This window comes from Meriones unguiculatus, chromosome 7, assembly GCF_030254825.1.
Source record: "Meriones unguiculatus strain TT.TT164.6M chromosome 7, Bangor_MerUng_6.1, whole genome shotgun sequence".
Lineage (NCBI taxonomy): Eukaryota > Metazoa > Chordata > Mammalia > Rodentia > Muridae > Meriones > Meriones unguiculatus.
In genome coordinates this window covers 18,229,167-18,249,067 of record NC_083355.1, presented here as the reverse complement: position 1 = coordinate 18,249,067, position 19,901 = coordinate 18,229,167, and the positions used below count along the sequence as shown (strand labels likewise).

General features: G+C 48.2%; 1 protein-coding gene across 2 annotated transcripts in view; it reads right to left on the bottom strand.

The window, feature by feature from the left end:
- The window catches only part of Plekhm1 (pleckstrin homology and RUN domain containing M1), a 49,257-nt gene that overhangs the window by 5,123 nt on the left and 24,233 nt on the right, over nt 1–19,901 (bottom strand). For both annotated transcript variants that reach the window (XM_060386591.1, XM_021631901.2), the window contains exons 5-9: nt 18,737–19,127; nt 11,259–11,541; nt 7,846–8,766; nt 5,133–5,278; nt 1,781–1,974 (exon numbers count right to left, since the gene is read on the bottom strand). In XM_060386591.1, the coding sequence (XP_060242574.1) occupies nt 1,781–1,974; nt 5,133–5,278; nt 7,846–8,766; nt 11,259–11,541; nt 18,737–19,127 (1,935 nt within the window). The remainder of the gene's footprint in view (nt 1–1,780; nt 1,975–5,132; nt 5,279–7,845; nt 8,767–11,258; nt 11,542–18,736; nt 19,128–19,901) is intronic.

Genomic DNA, 19,901 nt, shown 5'->3' with positions numbered 1-19,901 from the left:
GGAGGAGCACTGGGATGCACTGGCCAACCAGTCTAGCCAAGGAATGGCAAGCTCTGGGTCCAGTGAAAGACTGTTTCCAATGAATAAGTCAGTCAGTGAGCAGGACAATCCTTTGGCCTCTGCACTCATGTTCATGGGCCTGTCACATATATCATATGTATACACACACACACACATAACGTTTAAGTAAGATAGAAGTTCCACAGGCATGGCCTGCCCTCAAACAGGCAGTTTTGTAGGCCTGTGCCAAGGTGCAGACAGTAGTCAGGGAGATGGAGATGCCTGCCTGACACCGACCAAAGGCTGCTTGGAAACAAATCAGCAGATAAGAAGAGCAAATGGGGCAGCACTCAGAAGCCACACCATAGTCACCCATCCACACAGACCTTCAGGTCTCTGTGGGTGCCAGAGAGGCCAGTGGACTTTTCTCCCACACAGAGATTTTACTCTTTTCTCCCACACAAAGAATTTTACAAATTCTTTGGAGCTCTGGCCCATGGAATCTCTGAAAGGAAAAAAATGGGTCAGCTTCAAGGGAAAAGGAGACCCAGGTACTGGGCTGATATTATGTGGCAGAGTCCCCAAAAGGCTGTCTGTTCTTCTAGGCCTATGGAAGAAGGTAAAACTCTAGGGGATCATTGGCTGTTCTGGGCAGAACAGGACCAGCATTCCCCTCTGCCCTACCCAGGAGCCAGGGTACCATTACTGGACATACCTACCCTCAAGGCACAGTGCAGGCCACCTCTGGGAGAACTGAAGTATGCCTGGGCCTGGGGAGACATGCTCAAACAGTGTTCCCTGTGCTACCTCCTAGGGAAGGACAGTCTGTAGGCACCTCTGGTCTCCAGAGATCCAGCAAAGCAGATAGGAAATCCATACTGGGCAATGCATCTTCAGGCCTGCCCTCCTGAAGGCCCCCAGAGAGAACTGCCTCTCAAGAACCACATCTTTGGCCATGAGTGTAGGGCCTGGTGGTGCATGAGGCAGTCACAGAGAGTCACAGAGAGTAAGACTATCCTCAGGTCCAGGTCACCCCCCCATCCCTTGAGTACCAGAGGACTCAGGCTCTGAATAGCAAGGGATTTTTAGAGGGGTCTCCCGAGTGCTGCCAATTGCACACGCTGTACATGATCTGGAGAGAATGCTGCCAAGGATAACAGCAAGTAACCAAGGGATGTGCCAGGCTAGCATCCTTCTCTGCTCTGCCCTTCACCATGCTGCCTACTTCCTTTTCTTTTTTGGCCAAAGCGCACTCTCCCTGAGCTTTCCATGGACATGCATGCCACTCCCCTGCCAACCCTCTTCCTTTCCTCCTTCCCTCTTCAACTTCTGTTTACTTTTCAGGTCTCATTTCAGAAGTTGCTCCCTTCAGGAAGTCTTCCTGATGTGAGTTCCTGTCCTTCTGGTCAGATGTGTCTCCTCTGTACATCTGGAGCATCCTTCCTGTCTCCCACACTTTGCCCCTGGTTGGAGGTGCTGGGGATCACCTGCCTCCCACCAGATCAGTGGCTTCCTGAAGGGAGGCCTTGGGTCTGCCTCACTCAGTACGGTATTCACCTGTTTCTCCAGGCGCTTGGAACGAATGTTCTCAATACACTTTTGTTAGACCAATGAATGGCCATATGGATGAACGAGACCACAAGCTACGTTCAAAGGGTGCAGTGGTTTTCTGGCCCGGTGGGAAGTTCCCAGCTTAGCTGTGGCATCTCCCAAGTGGACACACTGTCAGGCTTTGGCTAGTGTGTGCCCACATGTGCCCGTGCACATGGAGAGTGCTCACCTTTTGCTCAGCTCCTTCAGGGCGCCACTTCGGCACAGGCCCAGGTAGTCCCCCAGAAGTTTCAGCTGCTCCCGGCTCCTGCCAATGAGGTGCATGCGTTCCACGTGCTCATACAGGGAGGCGTTCACCAGCTGCAGGTTGATAAGGGGCTGGGCCCGGATCTGTGCCAGGAACTTCAGGGCCTGCCGGCAGACCTGGGAAAATCCACAAAGCCCTCGCCTGTTCAGCCAAGGCCTCTGGCCGGATGCTGTGTTACCTAGTTCAAACCTGCATGTGGCCCACCCACACTGAGTGGGACTTTCTTCAAGTTACGGACCAGGCAATAAAGTCAGAGAACTGAGGTCACTTGACCAAGATCACACAGCTCAGAGGATGGTCAAGTCAATATCCAAAACCAGTCTGACTCTCAAACCCTGTTGTGTGAGTCTGACCATGCTGAGACAAGGAAGGGATCCCCTCTCTGTGGGCCTCACAGACTTTTTCCACACTTTCCTGTCCTCCCAGCCTCCCTTTCCTGCTTACAGGAAACATGCGCTCTAACTCAGGAACCAGGTGACTCCGCTGCCATCAAGTTCCAGCTACAGGAAGCTACTGAACAGACAGAGCTCCATGACATTCCCAAGTGCCCTCAGCTCTTGCCAGCACTTCAGGACAGCCTAACAGAGTCTCAAGTGCCAGCACTTTCCACTCTAGAGCTGAATGATCCCTCTGTATTCTCTCATCCTCAAGGCCATCCTCAGCGGGAAGTGGCAGTGCCTGTTGCATAGATGAGGGAAACAGCCTCAGAGAAGCTAAATTGACTTATCTAACTAGCCTGTGGTTGGCAGAGGCCTGAAGGCATGATCTCTCCACATGGAGCTGCCATAAACTCTCTTCCCTGTGGTAAGGTTTGCTGCAGGAAAATCAAAACACACTTCATGACATTATTTCAAGTTTAGACTAAAAGACATAAGCTTTGGCATCGGGCGTGGCATGCTGCACACCCTCAGTAAATGGGAGCTGCTGGCACTCCAGTGGAAGAGCCTACCCTCGTCCCATTGGTCCCTGAGGGTCAGGGAATGCATAATGGGATCCCCAGGAGAGCTGCCCCTATACTTGGGGACAGAAGAGACCTCTGACCTCCTCTCTCCCAACAGCCAGCAGCTATCACCTTCACCCCAGCATAGATAATTTCATTTCCCATGTGCCAGAGCTCTGAGGTAACAGCCCCCAAGCCTGCGCAAAGCCCAGTGGCTAACTCTGGTGGCTGTGGTCAATGCTACTCTCTAGGCTGAGCTCAGCTCTCCCCAGAACTCCGCCTCTGGCCCTGGGTGAGGCTTAGTTGTAACAACATGCAGCAATGTGTGCTGCTCCAGCTCTGCCACAGGGCTTCATGCTCCCCAGAGGCTGTTCGTATCCTGCGGGCATGAAAGAGCCAGGCAAAAGCAGAAACTTGGTCCTGGGCTGATGTTCTGCCAGGTGCCAGCTGGATCTCAATACAAGTGGGTCAGCCAGTGCAATAGCAGCGAACAATGGAGTCCTAGATCCTTGGGCCAACTGCCTTCTGTTTTGAATTTTCCTGTCTTTCCCAAGCCAGTGACTGGTGAGGAAGGAGTGGCTATTTCCTGGTCCCAGAAGCACCTAGAACAGGACTGCAATGTCCCAGTGAGGGAAACGATGATGTATAAAGACTATAGCAGTGAATGAGGAGCTCCACAGAGGTATCAGGCTAGGAGAGCTGTCTTACTATTAAAGGGCTCCTTGCATCTTTGCATTTTGAGGTTTACTCTCCTCTGCATAGCTGAATACTTAATGCAGGGGTGGAGACCAGGAGATAAATTGCCTCAGAGTCACTATCCCTACACTGTGGGGCACATTCAAAGCCAAGACTGTGCAGTCTTAGGCTCTGACAAGCAAACAGTCTTGTGTTTCTATGCTTTCCAGGAAGGAAAGGTACTGTTGACAGGCACTATGAGGTACCACAAGCAAGCAATCTCCTTCAGAAGTATTTTATACATAATAAAGGTGCCCAAGGGCCATCAAGAGGGCTCAGGAGAGGCCCATGGTGGTGGCACACGCCTTTAGCCCTAGCACTGGGGAGGCAGAGGCAGGCAGATCTCTGTGAGTTTGAGGTCAGCCTGGTCTACAGAGTGAGTTCTGTAGAACAGCCAGGGCTGCACAGAGAAATTGGAAATCCAAAACCAAAACCAACCAAACAAAAAAAGACGGCTCAGAAGGTAAGGACTCTGCCTCCAAGCCTGATGAACCATTTCAATCCCCAGGACACACATGGCAGAAGAGAACAGACTCACATAATTAATAATAAAAGTATCCAATATAGAATATTAAATAAACAAAATGCCCAGATGCTTATGTAAACAAGTACATAGAAAAGGCTATCTCCCAAAATACTCTAAAAATTAGCATTGCCATTTTACAGCTGAAACACTGAATAGTGTTAAAACTGAATAGTGTTAAAAACTGAATAGTGATCTCCCCTATCAGTGGACTAGGAAAGGGGGAGAAGAGGGAGGAAGGGTGGGATTGGGAGGAGAGAGGAGACAAGGGAGGGGGGTCACAGCTGGGATACAAAGCAAATAAATTGTAATAAATTTTTAAAAATCCTGAATAGTGGTTATCTTCAGTAATGACACCCAATTTTGACTTGTCTTTGGGCTTCTCTAAGCTGTAGGTGTCAAGCAATAACCACACTATATGACCTAGAAAAATACTTTCCCTTTCCTGTTTCAGCAAAGTGCAGTTGGCCCTAGAGAATCATAACAAGCAAGGCTGACTATCTAAGGGCTGCAGCTTGCTGGCTGGCCCATTTGGCTACACAGCTATCTGTATATTAGTCCATCCATCCATTAGTGTATCCAACCTATTCCATCCAGACTTTCCCCCTGACCAAAGCCCCCCTTTAAAAAAAGATTTATTATTTAAAACAGCATTCTGGCTGCATATGTTCCTGCACACAAAGGGGAACCAGATCTCACTATAGATGGTCATAAGCCACCATGTGGATGTTGGGAATTGAACTCAGGACTTTTGGAAGAACAACCAGTGTTCTTAACCTCTGAGCCATCTCTCCAGCCCGCCCTGACCAACCTTACTGCCAGTGTCTTGAACAGCTCTGCTGCTATGTTAGTTCCAAGGTACTGTCCTCAGGTGGCCACTGGGAACCAAGGCAGAGTTCAAGGGCTGCAGATAGGCACCAAACTTTCAGACCCACATTTCAGGGCCTGAACTGGTGATCCGGACTTCCCTACAGCCAAAGTTCTCCAAATAGACCAACAGCAGCAGCCTAGGGGAGAATGTCCCTCCATCAGTGAGCAGCTCTATGTGGCCAGGGCAGCCTGGCCTACGGACTTACCGGTCGCTTGGTGAGGTCCCAGTTGTGGATGACCCTGGCTGGAATCACTGAGGCATCATCTTGGTGGCAGAAGTCACAGTAATACAGGCCAGAGAAGGCACAGAGCTTGGGTCGTATGAAGGAGAAGCCGATCTGCCGGGAGCAGCCTAGGGAAATGGATGGTTGAGGAGTGAAGAGTGGGGACAGAGTCAGCTTCATGCAATATGGAATCTTCTGCAGTGGGAAGCTGCTGATGTCAGCTTCACGTAATAGGAATTCTGCTGAAGTGGGAAAGACCTGAATGTCAGCTTCATGTAGCACGGAATCTGCTCTACTGGGAAAGGCTTGCTAATGTAAAGATAACAATCAACAATGGGCTGGCAAGATGGTCAAAAAGGCGCTTGTCACCAAGCCTCATGACTTAAGTTTGAGTTTGATCCCTGGAACTCACATGGTAGAAGAGCAGAACTAATTCCTCTGACCTCCTCTCTCTCTCTCTCTCTCTCTCAATAAATACAGATATAATTTTTTAATCACTCATCAAAACTGTCTTTGTTGCTTTTTTGAGACAGGGTCTTACCATGTGGGATAGGCTGGTCTTGAACTCAGAGAGCTCTGCCTGTTTTCTGCCTCCCAAGTGCTGGGATCAAGGGCCTGAACTGTGTGCACCACCACACCTGGAAAAACTGTCCATCGTGACAGCACACTATTAAACCATTGCTGGGTGTGGAAGCACTCGGAGGCTGAATAGGAGGGTTGAGTTTGAGCTCAGCTTAGGGTTGCACAGTAAGAACCTGTCTCAGAACAAACTCACAGGAAGACCTCTGTCAGGTCGCAGGAAGAGTAAGTGGATAGGTGTCACACAGATAGCGATAGCTCACAGTTGGGCTTGGTTGGTCACAAAGCCACCTCTGTTTACTGGCTCCACTGCCTGCTCCCCAGTGCCAACCTGCATTGCTACTTTTCCACCGGGAATCAGAAATAAAAGCAACAGAGCTAGGACCCTGCCCAGCAGTGACGGAGCTGTGGAGAGGGGTCTGGCCATGGAAGTAGATGTGGAAGCCAGCAGGAACAGCATGACCTAGACATAAGATAGTGTCTGCTTGATCCTATGCACATCTCAGGACAGTGGGCATCTGACAGCTTTAGCTGTTTGATCAGCAATTCCTCTACAGCAGAGAGCAGGGACAGTCAGGAGTCGGGAGTTCCTTAAGCATGCCCTGCCTCCCACTGGCATGGGGGGAAAAGGTGTCTTTGGTCTCAGGACCTAAGAGCTAGCTTTCTTGCTGGTCAGCTGCCTCATCCTGACCATCACCCAGTTTCCCTAAGATTCTGTTTTACTGACTTATCTGACAGCTGTTTTGTGAGGTCATTATGAGTGTAAACAATACAAGTACCCCCTAAACTATGAATTCTAACACAGATATTATTGGTTGGCATCCTCCTGGCCACTGGATGGTGCCGTGGTGTGGAAAGCCTGAACTTCCTGGGTTTATTGGTCTCAGATGGCAGGCTGGAGGTGACAGCCACAGGAAGAGTTCTCCTCAGAATCCTCACACCCACACACAGGGGCCTCCTCCTCAAGTGTGATCTGTGAGTGCTGGAGCAGGCAGAGGTTTGCAGGTGTTTTCTGCAGGAAGCTCTGCTCAGCCCACCCTCCAAGGGCTTGCCACAGGCCACTTCCTTCCAGGCACTTGAAGCAGGCTTTTCTCTATGGTCCCCTGGGCTCTACCTGATCACCTCAGTTTATGCTCCATTCTTTTGCAACAGGGCAGCTGACAGCTCCACTGGACTTGGTGTCTGGGGGATAGGTGGGAAGAGTATCAATGGAAGGCAGACAGCAGAACATCATGAAACTGGGAGGCCTCTAGTGTCACACCAATAAGCACAGGTTCTGGGACACAATCATCTATTCTGCTTCTTGCACATACTAGGAGCTTGGACAAGATACTAGCTTTCCTTACCTATAATATAAAAAGAGAAAATAGCCCCTAACTCTACAAGGATGTACTTACCAGAAAAAGATAATCCAAATGAAGTATCTGGCCGTGTGGCCTGCACAGGATCAGATCCCGTGGTGATAGCAACACAGCACAACCCTTCACATGGAATAATATGCATAAGAGGACAGAAAAGCCAACTAAGGGTGGTGACAAATGCCTGCAATCCCATGACTTAGGGGGCTGAGGCAGAATGCAATACCAGCTTTAGCCACATAGTGAAACACTATCTCAAAAAAAAAAAAAAAAAAAGTGTTGGTGGGGCACGGTAAAATGTGACCAAGAGTTCAAGGTCATCCTCAATTATATGTAACCTGTAACTACAGTTGGAAGGCACAGACCCAGACACTTCCATCAGTACAGACGCCCTATTGAATAGCAATGAATAGCACGCCTTACAAAAAGCATGCAAGCATACATGCTTTGGAAGGGTCCTAGACCCTTGCAACAGAAGCATAGACAGTGTAGCAATAATATAAAGCAGGAAGGACAGAAGGGCCCAGGAAGCAGGACTGCCTGCCACCCACAGGTCCCACCCAGCACTAGGAGGCCATCCAGGGTTAGGAGGTGTCAAGAGACAGGGCAGGGGTGTTCACAGAGGGCACTATGAGGAAGCAGGGGCTGCAGTGCAAGCACATCTGCTGTATCATATACGGGAGGGATGAAGGCTTGGTGGGGACCCCACAGAAAGAAGAACACAGGCAGCTGGGGAGGGTGGGAGAGTGCATCAGCACCTGCGCAGAAACAGCCCTGGGAGTCGAGGCCCTTCTCCGTGGGGATGGCCACAAGGTACCGTAGCAGGAAGCCATTCTCCCCGTGGGCAAACTTCAGCACATCCTGACAGTTTTCATCTAGACTCCCCCCGAGTGTCACAGCCTCCTCGGCTGACTCCAGGTAAGATGCCAGCACCTTGCGGACCAAGTCTCTCCACAGGGTGGCTTCCTCAGTGTTCTTGGCCTGCAGTTTCAGAACGGCCTTGGCTGTGATGATTTTGAAGAACGCTGGGCCCCCAAGGCTGGTGTCTGGCAGGATGTCTCGGATGGTCTCCACTCCATGGCTATCACTTAACATCTTCTCGTTGTTTCTCACACGGAAACATTTCAGAGATTCTAAGGACAGGGAAAAGATATAGGGGACCCAGGTCCGGTCTGCATACAGGTACAAAAGGGACTCTTGGATAGCATCTGGCTCCGGAATGTGGACAGATGTCCAGTCTAACTGCATGCCCTGGGCACCTGCAGGCTCTGGGAGATGGGTTGAGTTAGGGGGGAGGCTGTCTGGTGGAGCCTCTGGGGCATCCTCAGGTGGTTCTGGGTACTGGATGTTCACCCACTCATCCTCCTGCTGAGGCCGCACCTTCTGCAGAGCCTCCCTCACACGGTCAAGCCAGTCCTCAGCCTCATCCTGGGAGGAGGCACGGAGTGCCAGCTTCTTGCCAGAGAAAACCAGCTCAAAACGTCCATCACTATGCGCTGGCCCCACAGCCTCACATCGCAGCAGGGAGCAGCTTTCCACACAGGTGCGCTCCTCATCACTCAGGTAGAGGCGGAGCTCCAGTGGGGACAGCTCACAAAAGAATTCCTTCCAGATGCCCATGGCTCCTCTTCGGGCTACTGTTCCCAGCTTCAAGAGGCCCCGGAATGGGTTAGATAGGCCTAGTTGAAGAAAAGAGGCACTTTAGACTATGGGCCTGTCCCTTTATAATTCAAAGCCACAACTGGTGCCCAGTGTTCCTCCATGGGAGAATGACGGTCATCAGAAGCTGGCCTGCCACCTTCAAACGGGACATGAAACTAGAAGGAACAGTTTTTTGCACATCTGCAGCTGTCCTCTCCTCCGCTGGTGACCTATCTCCAACATTTCATTGGAAAGATGGAGGTGCCCAGACTCCTCCATGGGCCTCCTTACCGCACTACCCTTCCCCCCCAGCATCTGTGCCCACACTTCCCAACTGCCTCTGCTGGGGCCAATCCCTCCCTCCATGTGCTGAAGGACAAGGACATCTCTCCAGCAAGTTTCCTTTCCCTTGTTGCCCCTTTCTCCTTTCTCTACTGGATCATTTCCATCAGCACACATGTTGCTGTCATTCCTTCCATACTCAAAAACCTTTCCTCTTGATCCCATCACTAACCACCATCATGCTTCTTGGTCTCCATCACAAAACTAGCAAACAAACCACTCAAGGACATATCCACTACCCTCTACCAATGCCTCTGGCCATCATTACTTCCTGTACGTGTCAAGTGTGTTCTCAGATGATCCCTGTTAACTTTCTTCTCCTTGCTTGAAATGCAGATCACCTCAGGCCTCCTCTTTCCCAACCTGGATGCCACCTCATCTGTGAGGATGGCTTCTGTCACACTTTAAGAAGACTCCTCTCCCCCTGACCACTATTGATCATTCCCCATTATCACCATTTGACCACACAACATTTACTGGTTAATTTTCCTACACTATGATGGTCGAGGAGTAGGGAGGAAGTCTCAGAGACAGGATACTGTTCTCAGCACCAGGGGCAGTGCTGGGCATATCACAGACAGTACCTGGCACGTTCACAGAAATATCTATGTGCACGAATAAGTGGCTGGGCAGGAAAGTGAGTACCTGTGTGCCACACACTACTCACTGTTCCCTACTTCTCTGGACATAGCCCCAAGCAGGAGTCTAAAAGACACGTTATCTCTCTTCCAGTCTGGTCTAGAGTGACAGGGAACCTCACAGCCTGCACATAAAGCACTGATTCTCTGGCCAAGGTAGAGACTATAGTCAGCCGTCAGAGACAAACCAAGAGAAGCCAACATGGAGACCAGGCTTTGGCACAATTTCCTGCTGAGTCCCTACCATCAGAAAATGAGAGATAAAACCAATGACAGGGGAAATCTGTAGCTATGGAGACTAGTACATATAATCTCAGCACTCAAGAAAAAGCAGGAGGACTGTGGCAGATGTGAGGCTAACATAGGTTGAACAATTGAGTTGCAGGCCAACCTGGGCCTGGTGACACAGGCCTTTAATCCCAACACTTGGGAGACGGAGACAGGCGGATCTCAGTGAGTCTGAGACCAGCTGGTCTATACAGTGAGTTCCAGGACAGCCAGCACTACATAGTGAGACCCTGTATTGGGAAAACCAACCAACCAACTACCCAACCAACCCACCCACCCACCCACCCAAAACATTCTGAGGGTTACTGAAACTTAAAGCCAGGATTATTTAATGCTTTCTGGAATGTACAGGGTGTGGAGATCAAGCCACACCACAAACAACATGTGGAATAGACAGCTGGCGTGATAAACCCTGCTATGGCTGTTCCCTGAACCATCCAAGATAAAGGTCCTTAGAACAAGCCGTTAGAAAAGCTGGCCTTTGGGGAGGTTTTTCTCTGAGTTATGGAAGGAGTCGTGAGTACTCTGCAGTCCTAAATGTCTTGGTTTAGTTTTTTTCTGGTTGTTTTTTTCCCCCATGGTACTGGAGACTGAACTTAGGGCCACACACCTCAAGTCAGTGTTTGATCACTGAGCTACATCCCCAGCGTGTCTTTTGATTTTTTTTTTGAAATAAGATTATGTTAAGTTACCCAGATGATCTATAAACTTGAGGACCTCCTGTATCTATCTACTGAGCAGCTGAGATTTGTATAGAACTGAGCTGGGCGTCCTGAATTTCACAGAATATTTCCGTTTCAATATATGATATAAGCTAGGAGCGGCACACACCTGAAATCCTAGCACTGCAGAAGTGCATGCACAAAGATAACTGTGAGTTTGAGGCTACAAAGAAGGACTAGGCAAGGGAGGGCTATAAAGCAAGACCCTTTTTCAAAAGACAAAAAAAATAAAAGTATTTTTATATTCTGTAATCAGGTCTTTTGTTCGTTCTTGTTTACGGAGGCACAGGTATCCTGGCTGGGTGGTCCCTCGGAGAGAGCCTCCTGAGCAGGGCAGCCTGCAGGCAGTTCTGATGCTGCTCTAGTGAGACCGTGCAAGCACAGCACTCTCCAGGAAGCGCTCGCCCACGTGTCTACTGTCAGCACACCTCACCTCTACACTCTGGAAGGGCACTTTACCTGTTAGCAATGGCAAAGAGGACTGAGAGCTGCCTTTGAAAGACACCGTCCCTGGAGATGAGACTCTACAGAGTCACCTACCCATCTGCCTCCGATGCACCACGCAGAAGTTTTTATGGTCGTGTGTCACCGCTGCTGCTGGAGCTGGCTGGGCACTTCTGCAGTCAGCTGAAGAAACACATGCTTTGTCTAAGGCCCCCAGGGAACAGCTCTTTCTTGGTCCTTGGGAAAAATGCCTATGGAGAGCAGGCCTTGGCTCTGGAGTCCCTTGCAAAGGAGATGTGGAGAGATCTGAAGCACTCTTGGGAGTGTGCTCCAGGGGAGGTCGGCAGAAGTCATCTTCAGAAATCCAGCTCTTGCCTTTCTGTAAGAAAAAAAAATAGGCAGTCTTTTAAGAGTTTTAAAATGCTTTGATACAGTTTGCATATAATAAAAATATGAGTGTACTTGGGGCTGGAGAGATGGCTCAGAAGTTAAGAGCACTCGTTACACTTGCAAAGGTCCCAGCATCCGCATCTGGTGGCTCCCAGCCTGCTGTAACTCCAGCTCCAGGGGATCTGAAGCCTCTTTTGCCCACTGTGGGCAACTGCATGCACACGCACACATAGATAGAATACAACTTTAAAAGTGGGTGTGATACTCCATGTCTTCAGTATACTCAGAGGATTACAACCATCTAAGTTTAGAATACTTTCATCACCCACAAAACAAATCGACCTTCTACCCGCCAGTGGATCTGTTTATCTCTCATGCCCCCTTTTTTGGACATACACCTAGGAGTAGAATGGGTAGATCATGCTTAAACTCCATATTTAGCTTGAGACTAATAAGCGCTTTGCAAAGTGGCTATGTCATTTCACATTCCCATCAGCAATGTGCAAGGCTGACATTACCAGGGGAGGGAGGGCGTGCACATGGAGGTCAGAGGACAGCTTTAGTCAGTTTTCTCCTTCCATCTTTATGTGGGCTCTGGGGATCAAACTGGGGATCAGGCTTGAGTGGGAAGAGCCTTTATTTACCTGCTGATCATCTTGCCAGCCCTCCAGTTTCTTTCTAAATGCTCTAGTCTGTCATTAAGTCTTCCTGCCATGCTGATCTGTGAAGTGCTGTCTCACTGTGGTTCTGATTTGCATTTCCTTAATGTCTAATGGCAAGAGAACATCTTTTCATATTGGTTATCAGTATCTTTTCTTTGAATTTTTCTTTTTAAGTGGGTTTATGGTTTTGTTGATATTGTTGACTTTCATCCTCATCTCCAGAAAACCTTCTGAAATCCTAACCAGAATATGTTCTTATTTAGACACAGAGTCCTTGCAAATGTAATTAGTTCAGATGCACTTGTTTTGTACTGATGTTTTTATAAGAAGAGGAGACAGACATAATGGTGCATGCCTTTAATCCCAGAACTCTGAAGGCAGAGACAGGTAGATCTCTGCGAGTTCTATAGCAGCCTGGTCTATACCGTAAGTTCCAGGCCAGACCTCACAATCAAAAAGAGAACACACACACACACACACACACACACACACACACACACAAAGGAAAACGTCAAGTGGAGGGAGAAGCATGGGATGATGGAGGGAGGGATTGGAATGATCCACCTACAAGCCAAAGAACGCCAAGAATACTAAGAACTAAGAGAGGACTGGAGAGATGGCTCAGTTGTTAAGAACACTGAGTTCAGTTCCCAGCACCCACATGGTGGCTCTCAATCATCTATAATGTGATCTGATGCCCTCTGCTGGTGTGCAGGTGTACATCAGATACAGCATTCACATACATAAAATAAATAAATCTAAGAACTAAGGGAAAGACAGGGAAGAAATTATTTCTTAGAATCTGTAGAAGGAACCAATGCTGCTGACATCTGGCTGTGGACTCAGTTTCTAGTACAAGTAAGGAAAACACAGCTGCTGTTTTAAGCCATACGATTTATGGCACTTTTTTATAGGAAACCAATAAAAATTACAAGTGTTTTGGGCAGATTCTGGATACCAGAACCTTATCAGGCTATCTGACTGACCAATCATTTCTCCTAGTTTATGTACTGTCTTTTATCCTTTTATTTATCCCTCTCCCACCTTTTCTCTTTTTGAGACAGTGTCTATAGACAAGGTTGGTTTAGAGTTCATTGTATAGCCCAGTCTAGCTTTGGATTAGCCTCCTGCCTTAGGCTCTCCAGTGCTGGGTCTACAGGCATGAGCCACCATGCACAGCTTCTGTTTTCCTTCTTAATGGCGCCTCTGGAGCTCTGAGATGTTTTAATTTAAAGCCTAATCTGGCCAGTTTTTCTTCTGTCTATGCTTCTGCTGCTTCATCTCAGAAGCTACTGCTGAAGCCAGTGTCACAAAGATTCACTCCTACGTTTTTGCTAAGAGCTTTATTAGCTCTTACATCTCTGTGACCCATTTTGAGTCAGCTCCTTTGTAAGATGTAAGCACAGGGTGCAACCAATTCTCTCTGCGGGTGGAAATACGGATGTCCCAGCACTTCAGGCTCTTTGGCCTTGGAGGTTTGGGGTGAGGGAGGTGTGGTGGGTGCGATTTAGCCCTAATTATTGCTTCTAATTCTACTCCCCTCATTGAACAAGTCCTTGAAGACCCTGCTGAGCGGTCCTGCTCCCCCACCCCCACCCATCTACTATGTGAGTCCGAAGCTGCTCACTGACAGGGGAAGTTGGGACATCTGGAGTGAGAGGGCCTGTGAGAATATTTAGTTCCTATTTTCACTATTGTAAGCTCTCTCTGCCTTCCTATGCCTGAACATGGGAGAGCAGAGTCAAGGAAGCTGGCTGGCTGCACTAAGTGGCTGTCTATACAAAGGAAATGAGTCACACAAGGGCAGGACCGGCCCCACTGCTACCAATCTCACTCTGACATCGCTATTTCCAACCCCTAAATCAAGACTGCCCTTCCTGCTGATGTAGACAGGGAGGAAGGTCAGGCCAGGGCTGCATCAGAGGGTTGGTTTGAACAGTTTAATACATTCAGATGTGACAAGACTCCTGAAGCAAGTCCTGATTCAGGCATTGGGGAAGCTTTTCAGAATTGGGTCTCCGGGGCCTCTTCATGTGACTTTCAGAATTGGTAGGAGCTTCCTTCTACTAGGGACAGGACGATTTGTCAGCCAGGGTGGCTTCAAGGGACCATATAAAACTGGTCTAAACAAAGCCTGCCTGGGTCACCAAGACCCAGATAATTCCCCAAGGAAAATGGGTGTGAGGATTAGCTCCCAGGAGTTCCCTGTCCATCCTGGTGACCTCACACACACCTGGCGATCCTGCCCCGTACAAGCCCTAGTGAGAGAGGGCACTATCCCTTAGGATTCCTCTTGTCACCATCTGGAAGCTTCTTTACAAGTTCAGATCTCTCATTGTTCAGGTAGTCTCTGCTCAACCCCATCCTATAAGGCCGTTCTAAATGATCATTTTTCTTGATAATGTCAAGCAAAAATGTATAGCATTGAGTCATAAAAGATAGGAGACTATGTTTCATTACCACTAGTTTGTGTGAAGGTTTAGGCGTAAGAGTGTAAACAACTGACTCTGTGTAGAGTCAGTTCTCTCTATCCAACTTTATTTAGGTTCCAGTGATTGAACTCAGGTCGCTAAACTTGTGTGGCAAGTATTTTGACTCCTGGGCCATCTTGCCAGCCCAAGGGACTAACTCCTGACTATCCAAATGTCTTCAATGTAAACAACAGAGGCGGGTGGAGGGGTGTGGAGGGATGGGGTCAACTGTGGGTTTACAGGTGGAGGACTTCTCTCTCCACTGGAGGGAGGAAGACTACTACCAATGTTCAGAGTCCACTGCCCTTAGAACAGCCACTGAGAGATGAGTCTCTAGAGAATGTTCTGCTCCTCTAAAGATCAGTGAGAAATTGTGTGTGTGTGTGTGTGTGTGTGTGTGTGTGTGTGTGTGTGTGTGTTGGGAGGAGAGATTCCACTGAGAGCACTGAGGGTGTATCTGCCTCATGCAGAAGGTAGAGAAGGAAAACTCGAGCAATAATGGATCTTGGTAATGGCATGATCACCATCTGTTCTCCTTTTCTTTCGTCTCTTCTGCCACCCTCCCATGTCATCTGGCCAGCTCTGTTCCTTCAGAATGTGAGGAGATCACCACTGACCTGGGATGTCCACCACAGCAGCATTTGCCATCAGGGATCCAAGTCAGCAAAATGCTGCCTTACGTTATTAGGTATCACAAGGCTCTGGACCATTTTCAAAAGGACTGGACTTTCTGCTCAGGCTGTCCTCGTTATGCCAGGCAAGGAGACTGCCTGTGTGTACAACTACAGGAGGGGATTCTATGCCACAAGCAGAGATTGTGGGACAGTGATTAGGCCTGGCTTAGTCACTCCCAGGAGCTCCCCACTCCCTGTACCCTTCCTCCCCAGCACTTAGCTCCAGTGTAATTATAATGTGCATCATCAGTTGTCTAATCTGGTGACTGTCCCCAAAGGCTAGGGCTCTTGCCTGTCCTGTATCCCTAGGACCTGTATCCCTAGCATCTATCATGGTGCTTGGCCTATGTGTCCCTATCACTGTATCCCTAGCACCTATTATAGTGCTTTGCTCCCAGTCAATGCTTTATGTTGAATGTATTATAAATATAACATGAAAAAGAAAAGCTGAATGGTTCCGAGAAGGCTGGGATAGCACAGAGGCAAGAAGCCTGTCAGGAAAAAGACACAAGGGACAGTCACTGTAAAAGCTGGAGGCTATAGGAGCTTGCTTTATCTAGGGAGCTGATAAACAGCTAGAGGGTCAGAACTGTATGGTCAAAACAGTTTCATTGACAAGTTAGTTAGTCCCATCAACTCCTGGACCCTTGCAAGGTACTACATCTGAGCCTGTAAAGTAGAAGTCAGACCCTGGGGCAAGGATGAACTTGGTTCACATGGTCAAGGCCATGCCTGGGAGCACGTCTTAGAAAGCACCCTTCTCTTTGCAGGTTAAGGGAGGAGCTGCAGACCTTCCAATCTTCAGTATACCTTTATGATTGCCTAGTTAGCACCTTCAAGGCCTCATAAAATGCAACTTCCAGAAGTAAGTCTGGAGTTGTCTTCAGAACAGTAAATACAGAGAATCTGACCTAGTTATACATCTACATCATTGCCATAGTCACATTCAATACATTGAGCGATCAGATGTCTACATAGAAAAATAAAACCCAGAGCCAGATAGGTGGCTCAGTGGGTAAGGTGCTTGTAGCCAAGCCTGGCCACCTGAGATTGATCTCCAGAAACTACACGGTACAAGGAGATAACTGACCCCCAGAAGATGTCCTCTGACCCCCATTAGTTTGCTGTAGCACACAAGTGGCCACACATACACTCTCACATGCACACATACACTCAATCAGTAAGTGTAAATAAATAAATCGACTGCTATCTCACACATGGCACAGGGAAGTGAAAGCAGGAGGGTCAGAAATGCAGTCATTCTAGGCATGTTACATGGACAGTATGAGGCCAGCACAGTCTACAAGAGACCCTGTCTCAAAAATCAGAAAGAAAAAAATGTACATGAATTCAACTTTAGAATGGGCTGGAGGGATGACAGTGGTTAAGAGCACTGGCTGCTTTTCCAGAGGACCTGGGTTTGATTCCCGAGTACCCACATGGCGACTTATAGCCAACTGTAACTGTAGTTCCAGGGAATCCAGTGCTCTGTTCTGGCCTCTGTGGATTCCAGGAACACATGTGGTAAATATACATACATGCAGGCAAAAACACTCATACACATAAAATAAAAATGAAAACAAAACAGAATGTGTTAGTGTCTCACAAAAGATAGAATGGCCTTATACAAGCAAATGAAAAAGCCTCTTTAGTCACCAAAGACACAAAGATTAAAAATACCATGAACTACCACTTCTCATCCACCAGGATGGCTGTAATAACAGACTCACTTGAAACTAGATAATTACAACTGTTGGTAAGGATGCTGAGAAATGCATTGGTGGAAATGTAAACTAGGGCAGCTGCTTTGGAAAACAATTTGGCAGTTCCACAAAAAGTCAAATACAGAGTTACTACATGATCCAAAAATTCTACTAATAGAATTTTATGTATCTAAGAGAACTGAAACTATATGCCCATATAAAATCTTGTATACCCATGTTTATAACATTATTTGTAATATCCAAGGAGTGTTAATAATCCAAATGCCCACCAACATATAAATACCACATGACTTAGTCAGACAATGGAAAATACCATGGGCTATCTATTACTCAGTAGTTCCATGGATGAAGAACTGAGACATGCTGTAACATGGGTGAACCTTTTTGGTGGCTTATCTTTGGGAGAGGGTCCTGTTATGCAGACTAAGTAGGCTTCATGATCTTCCTGCTTCTGCCTCCTGTGTGCTAGGATAACAGGCACGAGCTATCATGCTCAACTTAATTAAAATTTAAAATATCATGCTTAGGAGCATGGAAGATGACTCAGTCAGTAAACGTCAGACAAGCAGGAGGACCTAACCTAGGACCCCCAGCACCCATGTAAAAAGATGGATGGAGCAGCATACATTTGGCCTCCACACATACGCACAAAGAGCTGGAGCCAACCATAAAAACATGTTATCTAGTACCTTTTCCATGAAATTTCCAGAACAGACAATCTATTGAGACAGTGTTTATCTGAGGTGGAGGGGAATGACTGCTAATAAAGTTTCTTTAAAGGGGGGCTCTAAATGTTCTAAAATTAAATTGTAGTGATAGCTGCATAACCGAAAATAAACTAGGAAGTGCCGAATTATTCTTCTGCACGGTGTGTGAGTTATACCCCAGTAAGTCAGTTTAACAGTACCATCTAAATGTAGACTGGCCACATTTCTCTCTCTCTTTTGAAACAGCGTTGCTATGGAGCCTTAAACTCACAGTCTTCCTGCTTCTGCCTCAGAGCACTGAGGTTAAAGGTGGGCACAACCATGGCCATCTGGGGACAGGCTATATTTCAGTGCCCACTGTTGGTTTAGTGACCACAAAGTTCACAAACTGGTTCGTATTGAAAACAAGTATTTCAAAACCAGTGTTTTATGCAAATTTAAAGTATTAAAAAGAAAATCAAGTCTCAGGCAGGTGAAATGGCTTCTCCAACGAGTGAATGTTGGTAGGTAAGAACTGAGATTAGAACAGTATTGTGGTGCCTGCCTGTATTCCCAGCACTTGGGAGACTGAGGCAGAGCACGTGTCAGAGGCCATCCTGGGATACACAGTGAGTTCAAGGGCAACCTAGGTTACATAGTGAGACCCTGTCTTAAAAAACAACAACAAAAACCTAAGTAGAGTGTGGTATTTGATGGACTCACTTTTTTCAAGGAGTGGCTGGGAAGACAAGAGGAGGTGTTTATGGGCATCCATTAGCATAATGCCTGGCTCATCTCCACTACTGACACACCAGGACACATTAGCTCAACATTACCATCCTGTTCATACTGCCCCATTCAGGGACAGGGACGCTAATAAGATGACAGAACCACTCTGGGTCACCAGATGGGCAAACTTCAGCTTAGAGTCACCCCCGAGACTCCCCTGAACCGCCTTCTCACTCACCGGACTGGTAGGAGAGGAAACCACAAGCTTCGGTCCGACCCCGACATACTCCATGGCCTTCTGCTGGCCACTTCCTTGGCCAGCTGCTCCATCCACAGGACTAGAAGGCTGCTGGTCTGCAGTGCTCCCTGCAGGGGCAGCTTGGGCAGTGTCTAGCTGCTGCACTTGTGGAGTCTCCTGGGGAAGTAGCTGATGCTTGTGGGCATCACTTGGGGTCCCAGAGGATGTTCGGGCAGGAAAGAGCTCTGCAGGCCCCTCAAAGTGCAGCTGTGCGCTGGCAGCTAGGCTGTGGAGGGAGAGAGGGGTGTGGAGCATGGGGGTCTCTGGCTCGTGGCTTGGTCCGTTGCTTGGCACAGAATTTACCTGGGCTTTGCTGAATTCCGACAACACCCTAGAAGTTTTTAAACAAAAAATCCATGTGGTAAGTAGCTGGCTAGGATGTCCACAGCTACTGGAGCAGTGGTAAAAACAGAAAGCTGCTGACTTTTAAAAACCAAACAAAACAATGTTAACTACTTGCCACACTTCCCAGCTCCCACATAGCCCTCTTCTAATGTCCCCCACTGACACTAGGACTTGGGCACAGTGGGAGGGCAGGTAAGTGGTGGGACCTCTCACCTCAGGTGGCCCATTCACATGGCAGAAATAAGAATCTGATGTGAGTGGGAACCAGCTCCATTCTGAAGAGGGTAACTCTGTGTGCCTGGAGAGTTTGCTTGGCCACACATGGCAATGGCTCCCCTGGTGTCACCCGTGGCAGAGCCTCCTGAACAGGTGGTGTCTCAGAGTGAGGTTCCTCAAGAGCTAAGAGCTGAGGCACCAACAGTCTGCTCTCTGAGAGGGGATAGTTGAGGTGAGGATGTACTTTGTCCATGGGACAGCCATGGGGCACCAGGGCTATAGTGAGGTGCAAAGGCCCCTCAAAGGCTGACTAGATAGAGAGAAGCTCCATGTTCCCCCAAATCACTAGAGAACTCAGTGATTTTCCAAATGGGGTGGAAAATTGTGCACAAGCACACAGGGTGTAACTCACTAATGTTTCCTTGTGGGGTTACCGCCTCAGAGGGGCCACAGAGAGTCAACATTACTGCCTTTGTATACATATATACTTCTGGGCCTTCTGGAATGTGCCCTGGCTAGTGACTGCTCCTCCCTCTCCTGGGCT